Consider the following 20,186-nt stretch of genomic DNA (forward strand, 5'->3'; position numbering starts at 1 on the left):
ATCTGTCTTTGGTGCAATTCTGCATTTCGTACAACCCTGCATACACTTCATTATATGAAACTAACCTATTTTCTAAAAATATCACCTATGTTTTCAGAGCTCTAAATAGTAACGTGTACTCACTAGGAACCTGCACATATCTGCAAACCATATACTGCTCAGTTTAGGAAGCATCATCTGAATTTTTATTTCTGTTTTAAGACAGCAACAAAGTAAGTCTACATATGACAGCAGCATCTAAGTAGTATAAGCAATAGACTGCAAGCTAGTATTTATTTTCCAAGTTCTACATGTGAGACGTGTACTTAACAGCCAAAATAAAGCTGCATGTTCTTGAAAGAATCATGGGATGGTTTGGGTTGGAAGAGACACTAAAGATCAGCTAGTTCCAACACCTGTAGTCATGGACAGGGACAGTTTCCACCAGACCAGGTTGCTCAGAGCCCCGTCCAACACGGCCTTGAACACTTCCAGGGATGGGGCAGCCACAGCTTCTCTGGGCAACCTGTGCCAGGGCCTCACCACCCTCGCAGTAAACAATTTCTTCTTAACATTTATTCTAACGCTGCCCTACTTCGGTTTGAAGCCATTCCCCCTCGTCCTATCGCCACACGCCCTTGCCAGAAGTCCCTCTCCAGCCTTCTCGATGACGTCGTTGTCCCAAACAACACCAAGTGTCCCGGCTGCGCTCCCGCCGCGCTGGCTCCGCTGCCCCGAGCGCTCCCGCCCGGCCCGGCCCGGCCCCGCCGCGGCACCCGCCCGCCCGCCGGTACCTTCCAGGCCAGGAGCAGCACGTTCATGATGGCCAGCAACGGGCAGGGGCCGTTCTCATTCTGGGTGATGACGGGCGTGTTCTCCTCCTTCCAGCGCACCCACTTGATGTGATAGACCGACTGCCCCGGGAAGCGCTCCTTGGAGGCGGACAGGAGCTGCGAGCCCGCCGCCGGCCTGTCCCCTTCGGGCTCCGCCGCCGGGCCCCCCGAGGAGGCCCCGGCCACCACCGCCTCGTCGGCGTCGCTGTTGAGCTCGGAGCTGCTCGGGCAGCAGGAGTGCAGGTTGGAGAAGGACTCCAGCGAGTCCAGGCTGCGGGACTCCTCCCCCGGCGGGCTGGGAGCGCCGCTGCTCCCGGAGCCGGCTCCCGCGGGACCGCTCTCCGAGCCGGGCGCCGTCCCGGGGCTCTCGGGCACCGCCAGCCCCGCGCCGTCCTCCGCGGCCCGGGCGGGGGACGCGGTGTGAGCGGCCGCGGCGGGAGCGGGGACCGGCGGAGGGGAAGGGCTGCGCCGCCCGCCGCCCTCCTCGGCCTCCCCGCAGACGCCCTCGCCGCCCGCCGCCGCCTCTCCCAGGCGGAGCCGGCCGGCAGCGCCCCCGCCGCCCGTCTGCAGCGAGCCCGGGGGCGGCGGGGGCTGCGCCAGGCTCTCCATGCCCGGCCCGGCCGCTCCGCTCTCTATCGGCACCGCAGCGGCTGCGCCTCCGCGCGCAGCGCCCGCGACGCCATCACAGCGGCAGCGCCGGCCCCGCCCCGCCGGGACGTGAGGGAGGGACGGGGGGAGCGGCCGCGGGTCACGGCGGGGCCCGCGCGGGGAGCGCGGAGGGCAGGGCAGGGAGCAGGTGAGTGCGGCCCTGCCGGGGGTGTTCGGGGCTTCCCGCCGTACCATAAAAGATACGGTTGTGGTGAGTGTGATAGGTAAGTTGGGAGATTGAACAGACGGCTTGAAAGGGGGGAAGATTAGGCTACGTATTAGGAAGAGGTTTTTTTCCTGTGAGGGTGGGGAGGCCCTGGCACAGGTTGCCCAGAGAAGTTGTGGCTGCCCCATCCCTGGCAGTGCTCACAGCCAGGTGGGATAAGGCCTTGAGCAGCCTGGTCTGGTGGGAGGTGTCCCTTCCCATGGCAGGGGCTTGGGACTGGATGATCTTTAAGGTCCATTCCAACCCCTTGGCGTTTTATGATTCTATGACTGAAGAACTAATGTGGATGTATTACTCAGACTTTACCCTGATGAACCTCTCCTCTCCCTGTGTAGGAACCTTCAGCTTTTAATCACAAATTCTAAATACAGCCTTGGGACGATAAGAATTTATCCTCCCTTTTTAAATCTCTAATTTGGGCTTTGTAAACACTTCTGTAGCCTTACCTGAAGTACGTTCACTGTAATTTTATTTTCTATGTACGTTTATATAACAGCTTTTCTCACTCTAACAGTGTTAGGGGGGAAGGTTTTTTTATTCTGACGTGGCAATAGGTGTGGAAAAGCACAAACAGAAGGGGCTGACAGTAAACTAAGAAACTTGTCACAAACCCTAATGTAAAAAATAAAATTTTGAGATGGCACAGTTGATGTAAGAATTATCACGTGGACAAAGAGATGAAACATTTTGTCCGGATGGGTCACATCTGTATTTCCATGGGAGGGTTTTCCTGCACAGCTGAGTTAATGAAGGCTGTTCAGGACAGTCTCAAAATGACAAGTCCCTGTTCAGTGGGGACACTGCAACACCTGACATCACATCGGGAGAAGTCAGGCAGCTAAAATAAAACTCTAAAAGTAAGTAAATTAGTTTCTGCGACGAAAAAAACGTGTATCTGGTAAACGGGTTAAGGAAGCCAGAATAAAACGCTAAATTAATTTCTGCAAGGAAAAACGTGTATGTGGTAAGGGGATAAAAGAAACCAAAATAAAACGCTAAAATCAAATTGGTTTCTGCAAGGAAACCCACGCTTACGTGGTCAGGGGGATAAAGGAGACCGGCCCGTGCGATGTGTTTACACTTTAAAAGGACCCAAATTCCCCGGCCCGGGGCGCGGCGGAAGCGGCCGCGGAGGCCCCGCCCCCAGGGGGCGTGTCCATTCGGGGCGGGATGGGCGTGTACCGTAGCCCCGCCCCTTTCCGGGCCCCGGCCCGCGGGGGGCGGGGCGGGCCGCGCGCTCTGGGCGTGTCCCGCGGCCCCGCCCCGCCGGCCGCGTCGGGAGCGCGCGCGGGCGGAGGGAGCGGGGCGGGAGCGGGAGCGCGGGGAGCGGAGCGGAGCGGAACGAGCGGGGACAGCGCCTCTGGGAGAGAGTCGCCCAGCGCAGCCCGACCCGGCCCAGCGCAGCCCGACCCGGCCCAGCGCAGCCCGACCCGGCCCAGCACAGCCCGACCGATCCGCGGCCGACCCGTGGGCGGGAACAGTCCTCCGGAGCGGCGGGGGACAAAGCGGAGGGAGGCGCCCGGCTCGCCCCTCCCCATCCCGGCGCCGGCTGGGGCGGATGTGCCGTGGGTAGGCGGCGGCGGCGGCGGCGGGGCCTGCGGCCGGCGGAGATGGATCTGGCGGGGACGATAATCCTGCTGTGCTCCTGCGCGGCGGGCGCCGGAGGTGAGGAGCCGCCCGGCCTCGCGGGGCCCTGGCTCGGGGCCGTCTCCCTTCCTCCCTCCCTCCTTTATTCCTTCGCTCCCTTCCTCGCCCCGCTCTCTGGGGCCGGGGGCGGCGGGCCCCACTGTCCGGGGCGTCCCGGCGGCAGGGCCGCGGCTGGGCCGGGCTGTCCCCGCTCCGCCCGCCGCTCATCCCGCCCGGGCCGCGCCGCGGGGCCCGCCCGGCGCCCCCGGCCCTGCCCCGGGACCTTCCCCCCCGGGCACCGGGGCACCTCTCCCTTTCGTCTCTCCTCTCTTCTCCTCTCTCACCCGGACCCTTCTCCCTACGGCCCTCGGCGGTGCTTTCCCTGCCCGGCTGTGCTTCCCTCCCCCGGGACTCTCCGCACGGTCCCGGTGGCCGCTACCCGGTCCCTTCCCGGCGGCTGCTTCCCTGTCCCCGACACCAGGAAGCTCGGGCGGGAGGAAAGTTCGGCTTCGGGAAAAACCCCGGCTCGTCTTTTATTTCCTTGAGTGTGGTCATGCCTTCGGCGAGCGTCCCCCCTCTCCCAGGCCGGAGGGAAAAGCACGGCTGTGTTTGTGGGGGACGTGTAACTGTCTCGTTATCCCGTTATCCCGTTGCGAGTTGTTTTCCAGCTTTAGGGAGCCGGGAGGGTGGTTTCTCCACCGCGCCTGGTAATGTTTAATTGGTCAAGTCATGGCAGGGAAATAGTTTCGGTTTTGTACAAAGAACAGACATTGGAAAGGGTGGACTTGCGAGGGTGTTTCTAGAGAAGTATGGGTGGAACAGCTGGTAAAGATCGACTTCCTCTGTTTCGTTTGGCACCTCTCCGGTTTATCTGGGCTCTGCATCTGTGCACATCGAGAGTACACTTAACAAAGAAACTAACCCTGCATCCTGGTCTTTTACAAGTTCTCGAAAAGTAGCATTAAAGTATAAGAAAACTCCAGTAAGTTGTGCTTGTGGCTAAGCTGTGGGATAAAAAGCAAGGTGATGTACATGGTCAGAAGCCATCCCGTTATTTGTATTAGGGGTGGTTACACAAAAGGCTGAGTTTTCCTTCATAAATTCTTGTAAACTATTGAAATATTTCAGTCTTAATTATTGGCATACTTTCAAGGCCTCTTTGTTTTCTGAACTAAATGGTGCTGGCACAGAATTGATTTGAAATGATTCATTAACCAGTTGTGAGGGTTGTTTCTACTGTTCAATTCTAGGCAGGCAGTTATGCCTTAAAATCGTAGTAAACATGTAAAGTACAGTCTTCTGGATATATAGAAGAAAGTTCATGGGGGGTATTTTACTTTAGAAATTCCTGTTAATTTTTTTCTCTGAGGGAAGAATGGGCACCTTCGACATTTCTGGGCGTTAGGACGCACACCTCACTAGCAGGTAACAAAAGTACATGCCTTCTGGTGTTAGTAATGCAGGTAAATCTTTAAAGAAAGATTAATAATGCTGGGTAGAAATCTGGAGATAATGGCAATACACATCTCCAAAATATCCTAGGGAACTTTTTTGGTAAAAGTCTAAACATAATTATGAAAGATTTAACATAATTCTATATTAAATTAAAATGGCTTTTTAAGATTAGAATGGTCTATTTTATCTGTGTTCACATTTCTAGAGTTTCTTAATACTGTAAATGTTTTTACTTGCTGGAAAATAAAGTTCTTCATTTGCATGCCTTTCGTCTAGGCAGGCATTAATATCTGTTTAGAAAGGGCAAGTTCATGATTTGTTACAAAATTACTGTGAGAGCAGTACAAACTGGAAAGAATTGAAAAAACCCCAACAATTTACCTGTTTTGTTTGGGTGTGGTGCATCTTGAAGCTAAGTTATACTTGTTTGTAAAGTTGTCTAATTTTAAGCCGTGTAGGTATTAAATAGTACTAATTTTGAAAATTTCATTAGTCTGCACTTTTTAAAAAATTGCTTTTTAGTGTGTCGAGTCTAAGATTGGAATATTTTTATGGGATACCTGAGTTTGAACTCTTTCAGAATTACACAAGGCTTTGTGCCAGTATACCATGCAGGCACAGTGCATACTTTATTGTAATAGTCTTTAGATATAAAGGTATAGATTAACAGAACCAGCTGTAACTTTAGCTCACAGTTAGGTATGAATCACAAAATCAACAATTAAAATAAGGTGCAGCATAACTTGGATAGTTTATTTGGGGAGAAAGGTTAGTGAAATCTCTTGGTTTTGTTTGAAAAATATATTTTCTGTTGTAGTTTATATTGTTCTTAAAATTACGTGAGGGGAATGTAATCAAAAGCAATCACAAATGAAATGTGCTGCAATGTCTGTCTTAGGCTGCTTTGTAGCTTTTTGAATGTTATGTATGTATGGTTAAAACAGAGAAGTTGTCAGAAACTTGGCCTAATGGGCCCAGAAACATGATTGACCCTGTTTTGGCATTAGATCACTTTTAGGGGCTCTCTTAGAAGTCTTTTTCTTTGCTTCCACTGCATAAAAATCACCTTCATAAAACCAACGGTCCAGTAGGTCCATTTGAATGCAGTTGAACAGTATAAGAAGGAAAAGCCACACTATTTACTTTGCTTTGGTTTTGTTAGTAATAGGGGAAAGGTAGAATTTAGCTTCTACTATATGGTGTCTACTCGAGATAAGATATATGTACCTTGAATTTTAAGAACTGTTTTGTAAAAGTTGAATATCAGTGTTTTCCCCAATACCCTTCAAATTGCTTGGCTTAAGGGATCTTTTAATAATTTTGATGTGTATAAAGTGGTACTTAATTTGGGCAACATTATTGGCAACTTTCAGTAGCATGCTTTGTTGCATGTGATGGAGATGCATGCAGGTATATTAACCATTACTTAATTATCCATATATAATTATGTTCTTAAAAGAACGGAAAGAACTAATAAAACCTCTCCTTCTACCCGAGGGTCATTAAAAAAAGGGAAAGGGAAATAGAAAACACAAAAGGGAACTACTGAGAGCTAAAAAAACCCCATCATTGCAAATTTATGATAAATAGCTTGTTTTCACTGGTACCACACACTCTTCTGTCTTGCTAGGACTTCTGAGTTGTGTCTTAGTGTCTGGTGCTGCTGGATACTGAACTATGTATTTCCCAGTGAGAACAAGAGAAATTCTGTTTTATTCTGGACACATGGGGGAGTTGTGGGAAGGCATTTATGAGCTATCAGCATCTGAGTGATTTAGTTTGCATCCTTACTATAAATTGAGAAGAACACGAGGCTTCATTAACATGGCAGCACTGAGCCTCCAGCATTTATTTGGGGTTTAAAATAAAAACATTATGAATTTTATATGTCTGGGGGAGACAGTGTCTAGTAAAGACAGCTGTCAGGTGGTTGTTTCAGAAATGCCTATGGTAATTAAAAGTAAATAAAATCAGGTGTTTAGATAATAACTTCGAAATACTGTTGCCCAAAAGCCTCAGGCTGCAGTTTATTTATACTTTTAAAAGATCCAAAGGGTCAGTCGTGCAGTGTGGCAGAGCCACTGTGCTGAGTTACTGCTGTCTGGTGGTCCTGCCCTGGCCATGCTTTCCCACCTCTCCTCCTGGCATGAGGAGCCAATTCAAAGACAAGAAATTATTGTTTTCCACCAGATGTAAGACTTCTGCTGGTTTATTGTGCAGACCCAGCCTGGTGGGGAAGAAGAGCTGGGACTTGAACAGGGTGGAGAGGAAGAAGGTAAAAAAAGCAGCAGACATCTGCTTACACTGCTGGTGCTGTACTGTCAAACCATGCCCTAAGTGTGAGCTTTCAGTGAAGGGAAATGATCCTGACTTGACTTCTTGGTTACATGTTTTTCTTTCACCAAAAATTAACTTGACCAGAAGAGAGAGAACATTTTTCAGCTGAATCAGTTTTAGTGCCAATGCAAGGGAAGAATAGAAACGGCGTAGATGTGAAAGGGCAGCAGGGCCTTGCCCTTCTGCTGCAATTATGAAACTACAGTCTGGAGAAATTCTTCAGTGAAGTTCAAGTCAGGAGGTTTATGGTAGGATTTCTGGCTTGCTGTACACTTAAGCACAGGTGTGCTAAATCTGAATGCATTGTGCACTCTTTAATGCCCCATGTAAAGGAAGTATTTTTTAAGATACGTAACCTCTACGTTGAAAACAACTTGATGTAAATCTTGCTTTGATTATCTTAATTAAAATTATAATAATAATTCTCTACAAGATATTTATCATATGCTGGCATTTCAAATCTGCAAATCAGTGATGATGCTTGCAGTTAAAAGACTTGTCTGGTGAGTTGGCTGCTGAACAATTTCTGATACTCTATCAAGCCATATTCTGTGCTTTTTCCCCCCCCCCACTAACAAACTTGAGTTGTGTTTGAACTACTTGCATTTGTCATACGAGTCCAAATCTGAGTGATTTAATGTAAACTTCACCTTTTAGAACAGTGCATGCTTGATTTATCCTTATATGAGAAGTTAAACGTTGTAATCTTTTACACACACACATACATATATATATATATAAAATTAATAGATGTTTATGTTTACATTGGTAAGCTTTCGGTACTGTTTATTACTAGTCATCTTTTTGGGCATGGAGTTGGCTTCTATGAGGATTTTCTCCATAATTTTCCCAGATACTGAGATTATTCTGACCTGTAGATCTCCAGGCCCTCCCCCTTGAAGATGGGGATGACATTTGTCTTCCCCTTATCAGGAACTCCCCTCCATCACAGTAACATTTCAAAACAACTGTTGCATGTAGATGCTCAGGGTGTACCAGGAAGCTTATAGCTAAAATGACATGGATGACAGATTTTACCCTTTGCATAAGTTCAGTCAGAAGGTGAGAATATGTGCCTCAGACTCTGTGCCTGTCCAGTGGGATTTGTGTTTGTTCAGAACAACAACTGTAGATACCTTTCTTCACAGCTCTCTAGGGATACTGAGGAGTTGTATATCCTCATACACAAAAATCTTTCACAGGGACTGTCACATTGAGATGTTTGCCTAAATGCTCTGCCTGATTCTGTTTAAAGTCGTTCCTGGTGTTTAGTTCTAAGCCCATGAGAATAAAGCTTCATTCCTGAAGGGAATTTGTCATAGGAAATGCCACATCTAGTTTAGCAACTCTTTGGAAGACTACACTGTCAGGTTCAAAAGCCATCCAGTTGTCACTCTCAGTGTCTGTATCCTAAAAGGTTTCTGTCTGCTGACTTACTGTTTAGGTGAAGGGTAATGTTGGCTTATTCCACTAGATTGCCTGGAAAGGCATCATGCTGTCTTTGGTTGGTTGATGACAACATGACACATGGAATCTGTAGAGCTGTTCCCTTAAACTACATTTAGATGTTCATGGTTTGGTGTTTCTTCCTGGGATAGACTTCTTCCTTTTTCATACAGAATCTTCTAATCACAGGAACTGGAGCAGGAGTTGTACCTGCCTCGTGCAGCTCAGTGAAGTCTCCTTTGCAGTGTAATAAACTTTTACCACAGGATTCTGTAGACTCCTGTGTTACCGAGGTTGAGCTACTTATTAAGCTTCCTTTGTGAGGAAGATAATCCTTTTTGATAAGTAGCTGGCTTTATTAGAAGGAGATTATGTATCAGTTGCAGACTTTGAACACTGTAGCAACATTAATGTTATAGCTACTTCTGGAAGTGAAAGTAAGTTGAAACCTTGATTCCAACCCTGTCTGGCTTTTGGAAAAGCCGTGATACTGTAGGTGTTAAGAGCCTGCTCTAGTTAAGCAAGAAGAGAGCAGCAAGAGTGTTTGTGTTAAGTGTTTGCTAGGAGAGTACTTAAAACATGAGGAGTTCTTTAAGTTTTGGAGAAAGGGAAAAGAAGTAGCTTTGTTTCCCTGTGTGATCACAGAGAGTGTATACATTTTTTGTTAAGAAAAGAAGGGTTTTGCTTAAAACCCTCTCTGCTTTTGCTTGATAGAGAGAACAGTTATAAGACTTTCTAATGTCAATAGTCTTTTACTGTCCTGTCACAGCAGTTAGCACTTAAAAACTATTCTTTGTGACTCAGTTAAATGCAGTCTCTCATTTTTCCACATGGTCATGAGACTTGGATCAGGTCCCAAGTGTTATTGGGTTTTCAGTAAGTTGTCACGCTTCAAAACTTTTTTTTAGGTGCCTAAAGTTGTTTAAAGTGTATCTTGCAGTACTGAGAAGAAAAATAGTCTGTAGCAAATTAAAGGAGTGCATTATTAAAAGCTTCCTACCACAGAAAAGTTAAAGTTAATTCTGGAGCACAGAAGTTTACATGTTCTGCAGCATACTAACTCCCTAGATTTGATCAAGTTCTTCAAACAAGTTATTAATGTTGTATTCTAGATTTAGGTTCATTTAACAGTTAAAAATTTAAGTCTTAGCTTATATCAGTTAATTTTGAAGCTTATTTGCTTTAATGTTGACACTTTTGGGTCATACATCTGGAATTGGAAAGCATGTATCTGTAGTCAGGCTCACATATCGTGCATGGTCTCAGGCTTATCTGGTTTGGTTTATCGAAGTTCTTGGGCTACAGGAGGTGTTTATGCTTCATTTTGTGGAATTATGTTGGAAGTAATTAGAGAAACATCGGACAAGGACAACATCTTGCATCCTCAAAATTCCTTCTGGTTACTGAGACTTTGCAATGGTCCTGTGTCTTATTTGGATTAGAATTCATATAACTTGCTTGAATAACACATTTTAGATGTTTAAGACACCTGAGACACACTTTCTTTTCTGGAAAGCTAGATGAGAATGGACTCGTATTTTGAGACTAAGAGTGAGAGAAAATTAGGATGAAGTTTTGTTAGTGGACTGTATTTGCAGTTAACGATGAAGAGTCAACATTTGCAGAAGCCTAAAGTACTGTGGGGAAATTTGAGTGTGATTTATCTGCAGTATAGCATTACTTGAATTTTGAAAAGATATAGCAGTATCATCTTGTGCACATTGCTGCTAAATGCAAGCATTGCATTTGGAAGTATTAATTTACTTAGCTGTTTTTTAAATATCTGAAGAAAAATATCGCGTGTAGCCTCTGAGAACTCTCACATATAGGTTGGTCTGAGATTAAACTGATTATGATATAGCCTTTTTTTTTCTTGGAGAATTCAGAGTTCTTGTGGTTTTCTCCACAAGTTGTATGGTTTTTGGGGGTTAGTCAGTACCTCTGGTCAGTTCTGCATGTCTCTTCCTCCATCAGGATAGGAGTTTCCTATTATGAACTCTTAATGTGAGTGATAAATATTATCCTAGAAGGAAATGTCCAAAATAGACTGAAGTGAATCTACATCTCTGGAGATACATTTTAATAAGACTTTTCTGTGTGGCAGAACATTCCATGTGATAGAAAATGTATTGCTACGTGGCACAGCTTGCTCTTAATTTTCCTGAATATTTCAAATGGAGAATATAAACATTCTGAGCAGATATTGTGTCATGACTGTAGAGTGAAGTAAGCAGAATTCTGGGGGACCAGAAGAAAGATGTTCAGCTGTTGTACTTCTCATTTTGAATCAGGAGTTCGTTTCTGTAACATTTCTCAAGCATTCCTGTCTAGAGTGATGTAGTTTGCTTTGTGGGGTAGTTTTGGAGTAAATTAACTACTCTTGTTTTAATTGAAATTCAAGTGAAAGATGCCTTCCAAAGTCCACCTGATGCACTTGTAACTGCAGATGTGCATCCAATCTGTGAGACTGGAGTAGAATGAATCTGAAGTGTACAAAGGAGAAAAAAAGCTAAAATGGATATAACGTGGAACTTGGGTCCTCATCACCCACTGTTTTGCCACAGTAGTGTGGTTATAACCTTAGTAATTTTTCAGATATGCTAAACCTTACTTGTGTCTCTCTTTCAGGCCAGTATGGAAATCCTCTAAATAAGTACATTAGACATTATGAAGGCTTGTCCTATGATGTGGATTTGTTACACCAAAAACACCAGCGTGCCAAAAGAGCAGTAACCCATGAAGAGCAGTTCTTGCGCCTGGATTTTCACGCTCATGGAAGGTTAGTGAGATTTCAGAAGGTGTTTGTTTTAAATATTTTATTCATATATGTTTTAATTATAGTGAAATGTAAAGGGTGAAATAGAGTCATCAAAGTACCATTAGCTAGAATACACTGAGTTGCAGTTTACAGTTTCTGTGGAGTATTTGCTCTCATGTCCAGTATAAGTATGAAATTGTTTGTAATCACTCATTTGGACTTCTGGTGGTAACTGTTAAAGCACTTTGAAGCCTAAACAATGGAATCATACTGGGAACAGAATGGTAGTTAATTCTGAGTTTATAATGCAGCTTTGGTATTTTTATTTTTTTAATTTTTTTTTTCCCAAAAATTATGCCAAACAGCCTGAGGAGATTTAATTGAGAAAAAGTAGAAGTTCAAATTGCATTTGAAACTACAAAATAGGCCAAAACCCCTGTTCTGTGTGTACTGGTGTTATCTGGGTTTTTTTGTGCTATTGTGGAATTTAGTGATTATTTGACATGGGGAAAGACAATTGGTGTTAGAAGACTTTCTTTGCCTTCAATTAAACATATAAGATCCAGTACAAAAGTTAGATATTCAGTGTGACCAACTGCGTATATTTTGTAGGCTTCACTTAGGAAGATCCCTTTGTAATTTAGAATTGCCTGCTTTTTGTATAACTGAGGAGAAACAGGAAGAATGTTAAAGTATTTTTGTCTGTATCTTTGTTTCATTGACTCCCTCCTTTGCAGCACCACTGTCTTAATATATTTTAGGACTGTGCAATGCCCTTGGTTTTCTAGTTATTTCGGTTACAATTTAAGTATTAAGAACTTCATAAATAGTTGTTAGCCATATGTAGAAACATAGGCAGTTTGACAGAGCAAATGTAAAACCAGGTCTCCTGAATGTGCTTGGAATATTGTTTTATGATTAAGTGTTTTGCTTCTGTGCCAGCTTGTAATTTCTTCAGGGAATGAAGTGTTGTTACTGGAGGTTTATGATGTAATGACTGAATTTCAGTACCTCCTCCCAGAAGGTTAGCATTAGGGTGGTATTTCTAGCTGCTGTAACACTGCAACCCAAATCATAAATTTGAAGCCCTGTCCTTAAAACCATGTTTTTGTGTGTGATTTTTAGTCCAGAGAATTTTATTGTATAAAGAAGAGTCATATTGCTGTCGTCTCTGCTGTAACTTCACAGGCAGTCTCTAGTCTACCCTATTAAATTGTTCTAATAAACAAGACTGCAGAGTGGAAATGCTTCAGAGGCTCCTCACAGTGTAAACCTCTCCACTTTTAGATCTCCAGCAAGGCTGCAAGACAGTGAAGTTAAGTTTCAGTCTAATGCTGCCACTTTTAAGCTGCAGGCTGGTGGTTAATTCAGGCTTACCAAAGTGTGCACTACTGCAGAGAGGAACAGGCCTGACTGCATTCCCAGCATCAGCCTTGTGCTAGCACTGCTAGTCTTAAAGCCATGCAAGGAACAGGGACTGGGAACTAATCCAGCTGAAAATTATTTGGGAAAAAAAAATCAGTATGACTTGAAGGGGTGATACAAGGAGGATGAGGCTGTTCTTTCTGGGAGCAGTCCACGTTTCAGTCCACTTGAGAGGGTTCATCTTGTCGTTGGTAAAGATTCCATGATAATCTTCTGTAAAAGAGAGCTCTTAGTTTAACCACTGTGTTCTATCTGTGGTGTTAAGGTGGGGTGAAAATCCTTATTGCATAAAAATGGTGCTGCACCCATAATAATGAGGTCTAAAAAATTTCCCCTCTTCCTTCACAGATCTCAGTGACACCAGACCTTAGACAATCAGGTTTATATTTTGATAACAGCTACTATTACTCATGAAGCGTTGATATTTACGTGGAATTGATTCTAAATCCCTGTGCTCTGAGGCACAAATCCATCATTAACTGAGGAGGCTGATTGGAAACTGATTGTAAGGTCAGGCTGCTCCATAATTTAGGATTTTGGTGGTTTCCTGCGACACATCTAATGTTTTCTGTCAAAGAGAGGGTAGGGCAGGCTGTAAATTTAGTCCAAAAGTTCCTGTTAATCAGTTTGGGTGTCTTCTTACAAAATATTTTCATTTTGCTTTAAATATGAATTAGGAAGGATCAGGTGAATTGTGTTTTACTTCATAGAGCCTGTTTGTTAGCTTAGAAGGTGTGTAGCAGTGTATAAATAAGATTGGCTTTCTGCAGTTGCAGCTAGTTTATTGTGAATAACTGATTTATGTCATCACTTGTGGCAAAATTAAAACCTTGCTATCAAGTACTCTAATTACTTTGTGTGAAGGTAGGAAATAAGGCTTTTGCAAAATATTTTAACCATTTAGATACGGGCTATGGACTCTGTGCTGTGTTATTTAAATACAGGTAATGAAACTTGAAGGCACTCTTGTCAACATGAGGTTTGAGATTCTGAAAACTTACACCTGATTTTTTTGAATGGCCTTATACCAAAACTTTAAGCTGGTTTACTGGCACCCAGCTGTCCAACTTTCATCTCCTTAACTTAATAAAGATACTAAGCAGCTGCTACTTACGGGTACTGAAATTATAGTCTTGTGTTTTGATTTGGGTTCTGATGAAATAGCTGCCTTTTGTAGCCAGGAAGGCAATGGAGAAGCTGTCCCAATATTTCCTGCCAGCAGCACGTGGAGCTGGCTGGGCTGCAGCAGTTCTTACACTGTGTCTCTGGGGCCAGTTGGAACCCTCAAAACTTAATCTTTCCGTGTGTGCCAGAGGATGCACCGGCTGGTCACGGGGCCAGTCAAGATGGGAAAGTGATTTGACTGCTTATTTTTCAGCCAGATGAATTCATCCTTCCATTCAGCATATAGGCAAACGTGCTGTAAGAAAAAAGAGGGCAGAACTAAGCAGCAGAGGTGAGAGGGAGGATGCAACACCAGCCTTTCAAGTGGCAGTGCTGGCATATCCAGATTAGCATCTATCAAACTTAGTTTCATTGTCCAGAAAAAGGCTGGCAGCTACGAGTATTTTAGGATTGTATAAGTAGCATCTGTCCTTTTCAGTAGACTGTTTAGATTTAAGAACTGTATCTCATAGTGCCCTTTTGTTGAAAAAGGAAGAAATAGATCACAATTTAAAATATTATATATTTATACCAAGTTAAAGTGACCATTTAATCATTATAGTTTAATAATGAAATAGATTCTGAAATGATGGAATTAAACCCAAAGCTACCTTTTTTCACAGTAGACCTGGTAATTCTACAAATGGATGTCTAATTTGTCATCACTAAGAAACGCTGCTTTATTTAACCTTCATCTGAAAGTCAGGTGTCACACAATATACAGAAATTTTTCAGAATTGTTGTTTGGTGATATAAAATACAACTTGTTATGCAGATGTAATGAACTAGACTGAACCAGCCACACTATTCAATGCTAAAACACCAATGTCCTTAATAGGACAGTTAAGATTGCTGAAACTAAGCTGTAGATACTTACAGTTCTTTTGAGTAATAAACCATGTAGTTTAGATTAGTTGGCATTACTGTTTCACCAGTGGTGTAAAATGTGCTCATTTCTAAAATGCTTCAGATTGAAAGGAATATGAAAATTTAAAACCATCCTGGCTATGTGTCATAGCTCTTCCACTTGCCAGTTTATATTGAGTGTTTTAGTGTGAGTTAATTTAAGGTGCCCTTTGAGTCCAGGAGAGGCTCACACAAAGTTAATGAATGCACAGTGTTAATACCAGGAACTCAGTTAATATAAAGTAGTTTTTGAACCCACCCCACACACCCCAAAAAAAACCCAAAAAACAACTACCCCAAAAGCAAAACACAGCACAGACAACCCCCCCAAAAATACATATATTGATTCATAGAAGAGCAATTTTGGCACCAGCTTGAGATGCAGTGAAGCAATTTAATACTGAGTAACTTTCTTTTGTGTGTCAGGGTAATGTCAGTGTTTCAAAAAGAAATTTGGGACATCACTAAAACTGACTTTGTATTTTACTCTCATTTATGACTTTAGTCACAAAATGTGTGCTTGGACTTGGTCACTTACTGGAGACGAGCCTTCCCAGGCAGAGAAGCTAGAATAAACATTTGCAATATATTAATTGTAGAATGTCTTAAACTGTATTTTTCTGAACTGTAGTAAATCAGAAAAATGCCAAATACTTGAGAGTGATTTCATTCTGAGGACAGAGCTTGAAAAACTTGGATGACATCTGATGTTCTAACTATATTTTTTTACCTAATGACGAAACAGTGAATTCCTGAGACTCTGATGCATTCGGAAATGGGGAAAAAAAGTTATATCTATGTAGTGTTTAACTCTATTTTCAATCAACTTTTATTTAATGCATTCCTAATAGCTTATGCTTTCTAATTTTTTGCCTGATTTGCCCTGTTAATTGTCCATCCACACCCACTTGTGCTCCTTGTGGATTAGTTGATGACTCTTGCTTGGGAAAGTTGCCCACACAACTCGAGTACACAGTTGAATTTTCAAGTGGTACTTGAACACATGATAACACTGCTTATTACTAAATTAAAGATATACTGAGAACTTCTTTCAGATATCTTGCAATTTAGCTGCATTTTTCCGTCCTATTTTACCTAAAATTTTATTTTTTAAAAAATACTGTACATTGTTAAGTTCAGACATGTTTGTGGGAATATATGGTCTATACGTGATCCATATATAATAGGAAAACTGTGGACCACTAAATTTCAGAGTTTTTAATTGAGTCTGAGGGGTTTTATTTATTCTGGGTTCTGTAGTAATCTGTAATGCTTCTTATTGCCTTCATTATTCAGAGCTGTTAAATGTTTGTGTTTAAATAAGATAGTTGTTGGCTGTATTTGAGTAGGTTATGAAAGCAAAGGAAGATACCTGCACAGAAATAGTATTTGATAAGTTGGATTTCAAAGGTGACATTCCGAGCATGCTGCCATGCTGAGATGGACTGAAGTAACTGGGCTGGTTACTCTTGGGTTGAAGAGGACTTTATATTGTCAAGTTTAAGGTTTTATTAAACCTTAAACTAGTTGCTCTTTTTATGGCATTTAATTAAAGTACTTTTTAAATTGTGCATACATTATAGTGCTCAATTCCTGAACTGGCTCTGTCTTCTATGTTCCATGAGCCTGTCTGAACCTAAAGCAAATTCAGTATTACTGGACTAATCTGAAAGTATGTGTTGTGTCTCTTCCAGTTCCATGTGCACTTTAACACACTCCTAAACAGACTAACTCCTTAAATAGGTTGGTTTAGTGGTCATCAAATAAGACTGACTGGTTGGCTTTTGTGAACTTAGGAGATTTATTTTCATGAATTTTACCTAGTGGATTTTTTGCAGGGTTCACTTACTGCAATTCATTTTAGGCTGTCCTGAATTTAAAAAGAGAAAAATAGATCTCTTTAGTTCTTGCTATAGTGTTTTCAGAGTTATTAACTGCTCTGTGACAATTCTTCAGTTGTTACCTATCTATTGTACTTTTTAAGTTATATACCTTGACAAATAACTTGCCAGGCAAGAGACCTGTGAATTAGGTCTCACTTTCTACACTTGTTTTGTCAAAAAAAAAACCAAACCCAAACAAAATCTCACAAAATCTAAACCCACCCTATGTTGGTGCTTGTAGGTAAAGTAGTTTTATCTTGCAGAGAACTGGGAAACAGGGATCTTGAGTTCTCTACACGTTTTTTAAATGAAATGAAACTAAAAAATTTTAGAGGCTGGATCTGTAGGTGAGATGTTTTGCATTTTATGGGTTTAAATACAGTCAGCTGGATTATGTGTAGCCCTCAGGAGAAAAGGCATTTGGTGTTTTACTTGGGTGTGTGTAGGAAACACCTGGTATGGTGGTGTTGGACTGGTGAGACAGCCCAGCTGAGGTGCAGGGTTTCCAGCTGTACTGCTAAAATTGGTATTAATGGTTTACAGCTTTACTCCTTGGCCAGCAAACTTTAGTAGACGTAGCCTTACTCTCAAAAAGCCATGTTCTTAAAATGAAGTGTGGTGTATTATCAGCTAGCAAGTTTCTCTTCTACATCTTTTCTTGTTTCACTAAGAAAGCTTCTTTCTAAACTACTTTTGTAGTTCAAATTCATGTGGTAACTTCATTTGTGATTTATTCTAGTACATCTTTACCCATTTTCTTTTTTTTATTTCTTGTTTTTGTTAGAACATGGCACTGCATGTAAATGGTCAACTTTATGTAAATACAAATGCAGAGAGTCTCTTCAATAAACAGGAAAACAAGTGATAGAATCTGCACTGAACTTCCCAAAGAAGTTTTACTGAGAGGGGAAAAAACCCTTAACCTTGAGTAAAGGCTATTCTGCCTTTAAAATCTGTACAACGTTCTCTTCAGGACAGAGAGATACTTGACTGACTTTCTCAGAGTGTAAATTAGCCAACGTGTTGCTACTTGTGATCCTCCTTGGGTGGTTTGTGTTATCTCAGCTAGCTGATGTGTTTGCAGCTGTGTATATCAAGAATAATGAGTGGCAAAGGGCTTGGGATGAAGGCTGTAACTTCAATTGTAGTGTTCTGGAATACCAAGCTTAGCAAGTCTGACTTCTGAAGGTCAGGAAAGAAATCTCTGAATAACCACAAGTGTCATCCTAGAGGTGTCAGTGGTAAAAAAACATAAGCTGCCAGTGTTCCAGCTGGGATTGCTGAGTGTGTTAAAATGCTGCAGAGATTGGGTTTTAGATAAAGACTTAATAGAGGATGATTCTATGTGCATCTAGGCAGGTAAAAGAAAGAATGATACACCTGGAGACCCTATCATGTGCTGTTTCAGAGTTAGGTTTTCTTTACTTACTGTAGGTAGCAGGACCATGGGAATTATCAGTTAAGTGATGGAGTATGCTGTGTGGGTTTAATAGTAGGTTAAAACAATGTAAAAAAATATCCATGTGTGATGATTCTGTAGGCCTGTGGGTAGTATAAACCCATTATTAGGTTGTTAAGCTGCTTTCTACTTAATATAGTTCAGAGCTGGAATGAGTCTGAGAGTCTTGTGGGAACTGAGTTTAGATTGTGGGATGCCTGATGTGGAAGCAGTTAGAAAGAACAGCTCAAGTTATTATCCCCTTCCATTTGTAGACCCCCTCCCATTTTTCAGAGAAGAGAGTCTTTTGAGTTCTTACATAAAAAAGTAAGGATAAAAGACTTGCACCTCAAGCAGAACAGTATCTTCTAGATCCTGACCTGTGAGGAGGCTCATGGAAGCACAGCTGCAAGGATATTTCTGATTCCTACTGAGAAGCAAAGAGTGTGAACCTAAATGGACTCTCCTTGTACTCAAGTCCCATACCATACTGCTGCCAAACCATCACCTTCTGTTTCCTTTTCCCAGCCACTTCTTCCAGCTGTGGAGTAACTCCTCCATCTCCTTATTTGCTTTTTTTACTTTTTATTCTTTTTCTTTATTCCACAACCTCCTCTGGTCACTGAGTGATTCTGCCTCTCAGCCTGACACTGGTTTCAGCAATTTGACTGAGAAAAGACAGAAAAGGGAAACACCAAGTGCCCTTCTGTGCACCAGTGGTAGTGGCTTTTTCTGCCAGTTTTGGGAAGGTCTGCAGACTTGTTACCAGTTCGACATTCCATTGTGGTGAAATGGAATAGTAGATTAGGCACAGTAGTAGATTAGGCACATTAAGCCTTAATGTGTGTTTTACCAAGTGCTGTCAATATGTAAAGGGCCTTTTCTTTTTTTTTTTCTTTTAAAATGCTTTGTCTGATTAGAGCATAGGATTGATGTAACTCAAGCCCACGGGAAAGCACAGGGGTTTAGCTCAGTGTGGTGCTCTCAACTAAATTTTTTCTTTAATTATGACTTGAGTTGGTATGTTACATACTTTTTAAATCTGAGATAATCTCCCTGAGGTAAACTAGAGAGAAATAAAAATCTACCTCTTGATAGTCTTCAGGGTACTGTCATTAATGAATAAGATGTAGTTTATTATCAAAGCAGCTTATATAACTATATATACATATAACAGTTTTAACAAAATTCTATCCTCAACCAAATGAGCAATCATTTAGTAACTAAGTAACAGCTTGTTACTGTATCAGGTTTCAGATATCTGTAAGATAAAAGCAGTAACAAATAAGCAAGGTCAAAACTTTGTCTGAATTGATTTAATTCTGTTGTATAGAATCACTGCTGCTGGGAAATGTGGTCTGCAAGGGAGTGTGTAAATAAAAGAGGCATTATTTTTCTGAAATTAGTTAATCTCCTGCCTGGTGTGTAGCCAGGCCAGGGAATTGCTTAGTTTACACTGAGAACTCAGTGCGTGCTGTAGAAATAGTAATTACTAAAAGGCTTATTTGAAGCTTCTTATTTCTTCCACTGTGGCTACTTTAGAAAGCATATTCAGGAATGATATAGACAAATTTGTCTAACTTCTCTGGAGTCTCCTGTCCTTGGAAGAATTCATGAAGTTACTGGATTTAAGCCAGGAAAAAAAACTGAGGTGCACTCTCTTTTGCATCATTTTGAAAAGGATTGGGACTAGCTTATATCCCTTGCAAAAAAGAGGAAAAAATACTAACTTTGAACAAGTTTAGAGTGAGTGTTAGGAAGACCTCTATATTGGGTGAGATGCTGAAATGGATTTTGTAGAGTCTTTGGAAATTCCTTACTGAGAAATTAGGGTGTTAAACTGGATTTTTTTTTTAGGGGTTCCTGCCAAGTATCCATTTGTTTGAATCAATTATTACAGTTTGGAGTCTCCCCACCTATAAAGTGGCATCTTTTCAGTGCAATTTATTTCATTGGCACTTCTCAGTAGTACATTAAGATGTCTCGACATAGTCACAAAAGTGGAATTTATGTTTAAAGTTTGGTCATTTGTTAAAGTTGTTAATTATTTGAAGTAGAGATG

The 20,186-nt window shown here is 42.2% G+C and overlaps 2 protein-coding genes across 5 annotated transcripts in view; one reads left to right on the forward strand and one right to left on the reverse strand.

Moving 5' to 3' along the window:
• FAM63B (family with sequence similarity 63 member B) overlaps nt 1-1,421 on the reverse strand; it is a 33,300-nt gene extending 31,879 nt beyond the window's left edge. For 2 of the 3 annotated variants that reach the window (XR_001876850.1, XM_017827477.1), the window contains exon 1: nt 774-1,421. Coding sequence is in view for 2 of the 3 variants with exons in the window: in XM_017827477.1 (XP_017682966.1) it covers nt 774-1,421 (648 nt within the window). In the remaining variant the exon portion in view is untranslated. The remainder of the gene's footprint in view (nt 1-773) is intronic. The other variant, XM_017827478.1, reaches the window with a different exon arrangement.
• Nucleotides 1,422-2,995: 1,574 nt separating this feature from the next.
• ADAM10 (ADAM metallopeptidase domain 10) overlaps nt 2,996-20,186 on the forward strand; it is a 44,671-nt gene continuing 27,480 nt past the window's right edge. Inside the window, exons 1-3 of one of the 2 annotated variants that reach the window (XM_017827480.1) lie at nt 2,996-3,059; nt 3,100-3,351; nt 11,179-11,329. In XM_017827480.1, coding sequence (XP_017682969.1) covers nt 3,297-3,351; nt 11,179-11,329 — 206 coding nt within the window. In that variant the 5' untranslated portion in view covers nt 2,996-3,059; nt 3,100-3,296. Of the gene's footprint in view, nt 3,060-3,099; nt 3,352-4,106; nt 4,138-11,178; nt 11,330-20,186 lie in introns of those variants that run through there. The other variant, XM_017827479.1, reaches the window with a different exon arrangement.

The sequence above is a fragment of the Lepidothrix coronata genome, unplaced genomic scaffold, assembly GCF_001604755.1.
Source record: "Lepidothrix coronata isolate B3197 unplaced genomic scaffold, Lepidothrix_coronata-1.0 Scaffold140, whole genome shotgun sequence".
In the NCBI taxonomy this organism is placed as follows: domain Eukaryota; kingdom Metazoa; phylum Chordata; class Aves; order Passeriformes; family Pipridae; genus Lepidothrix; species Lepidothrix coronata.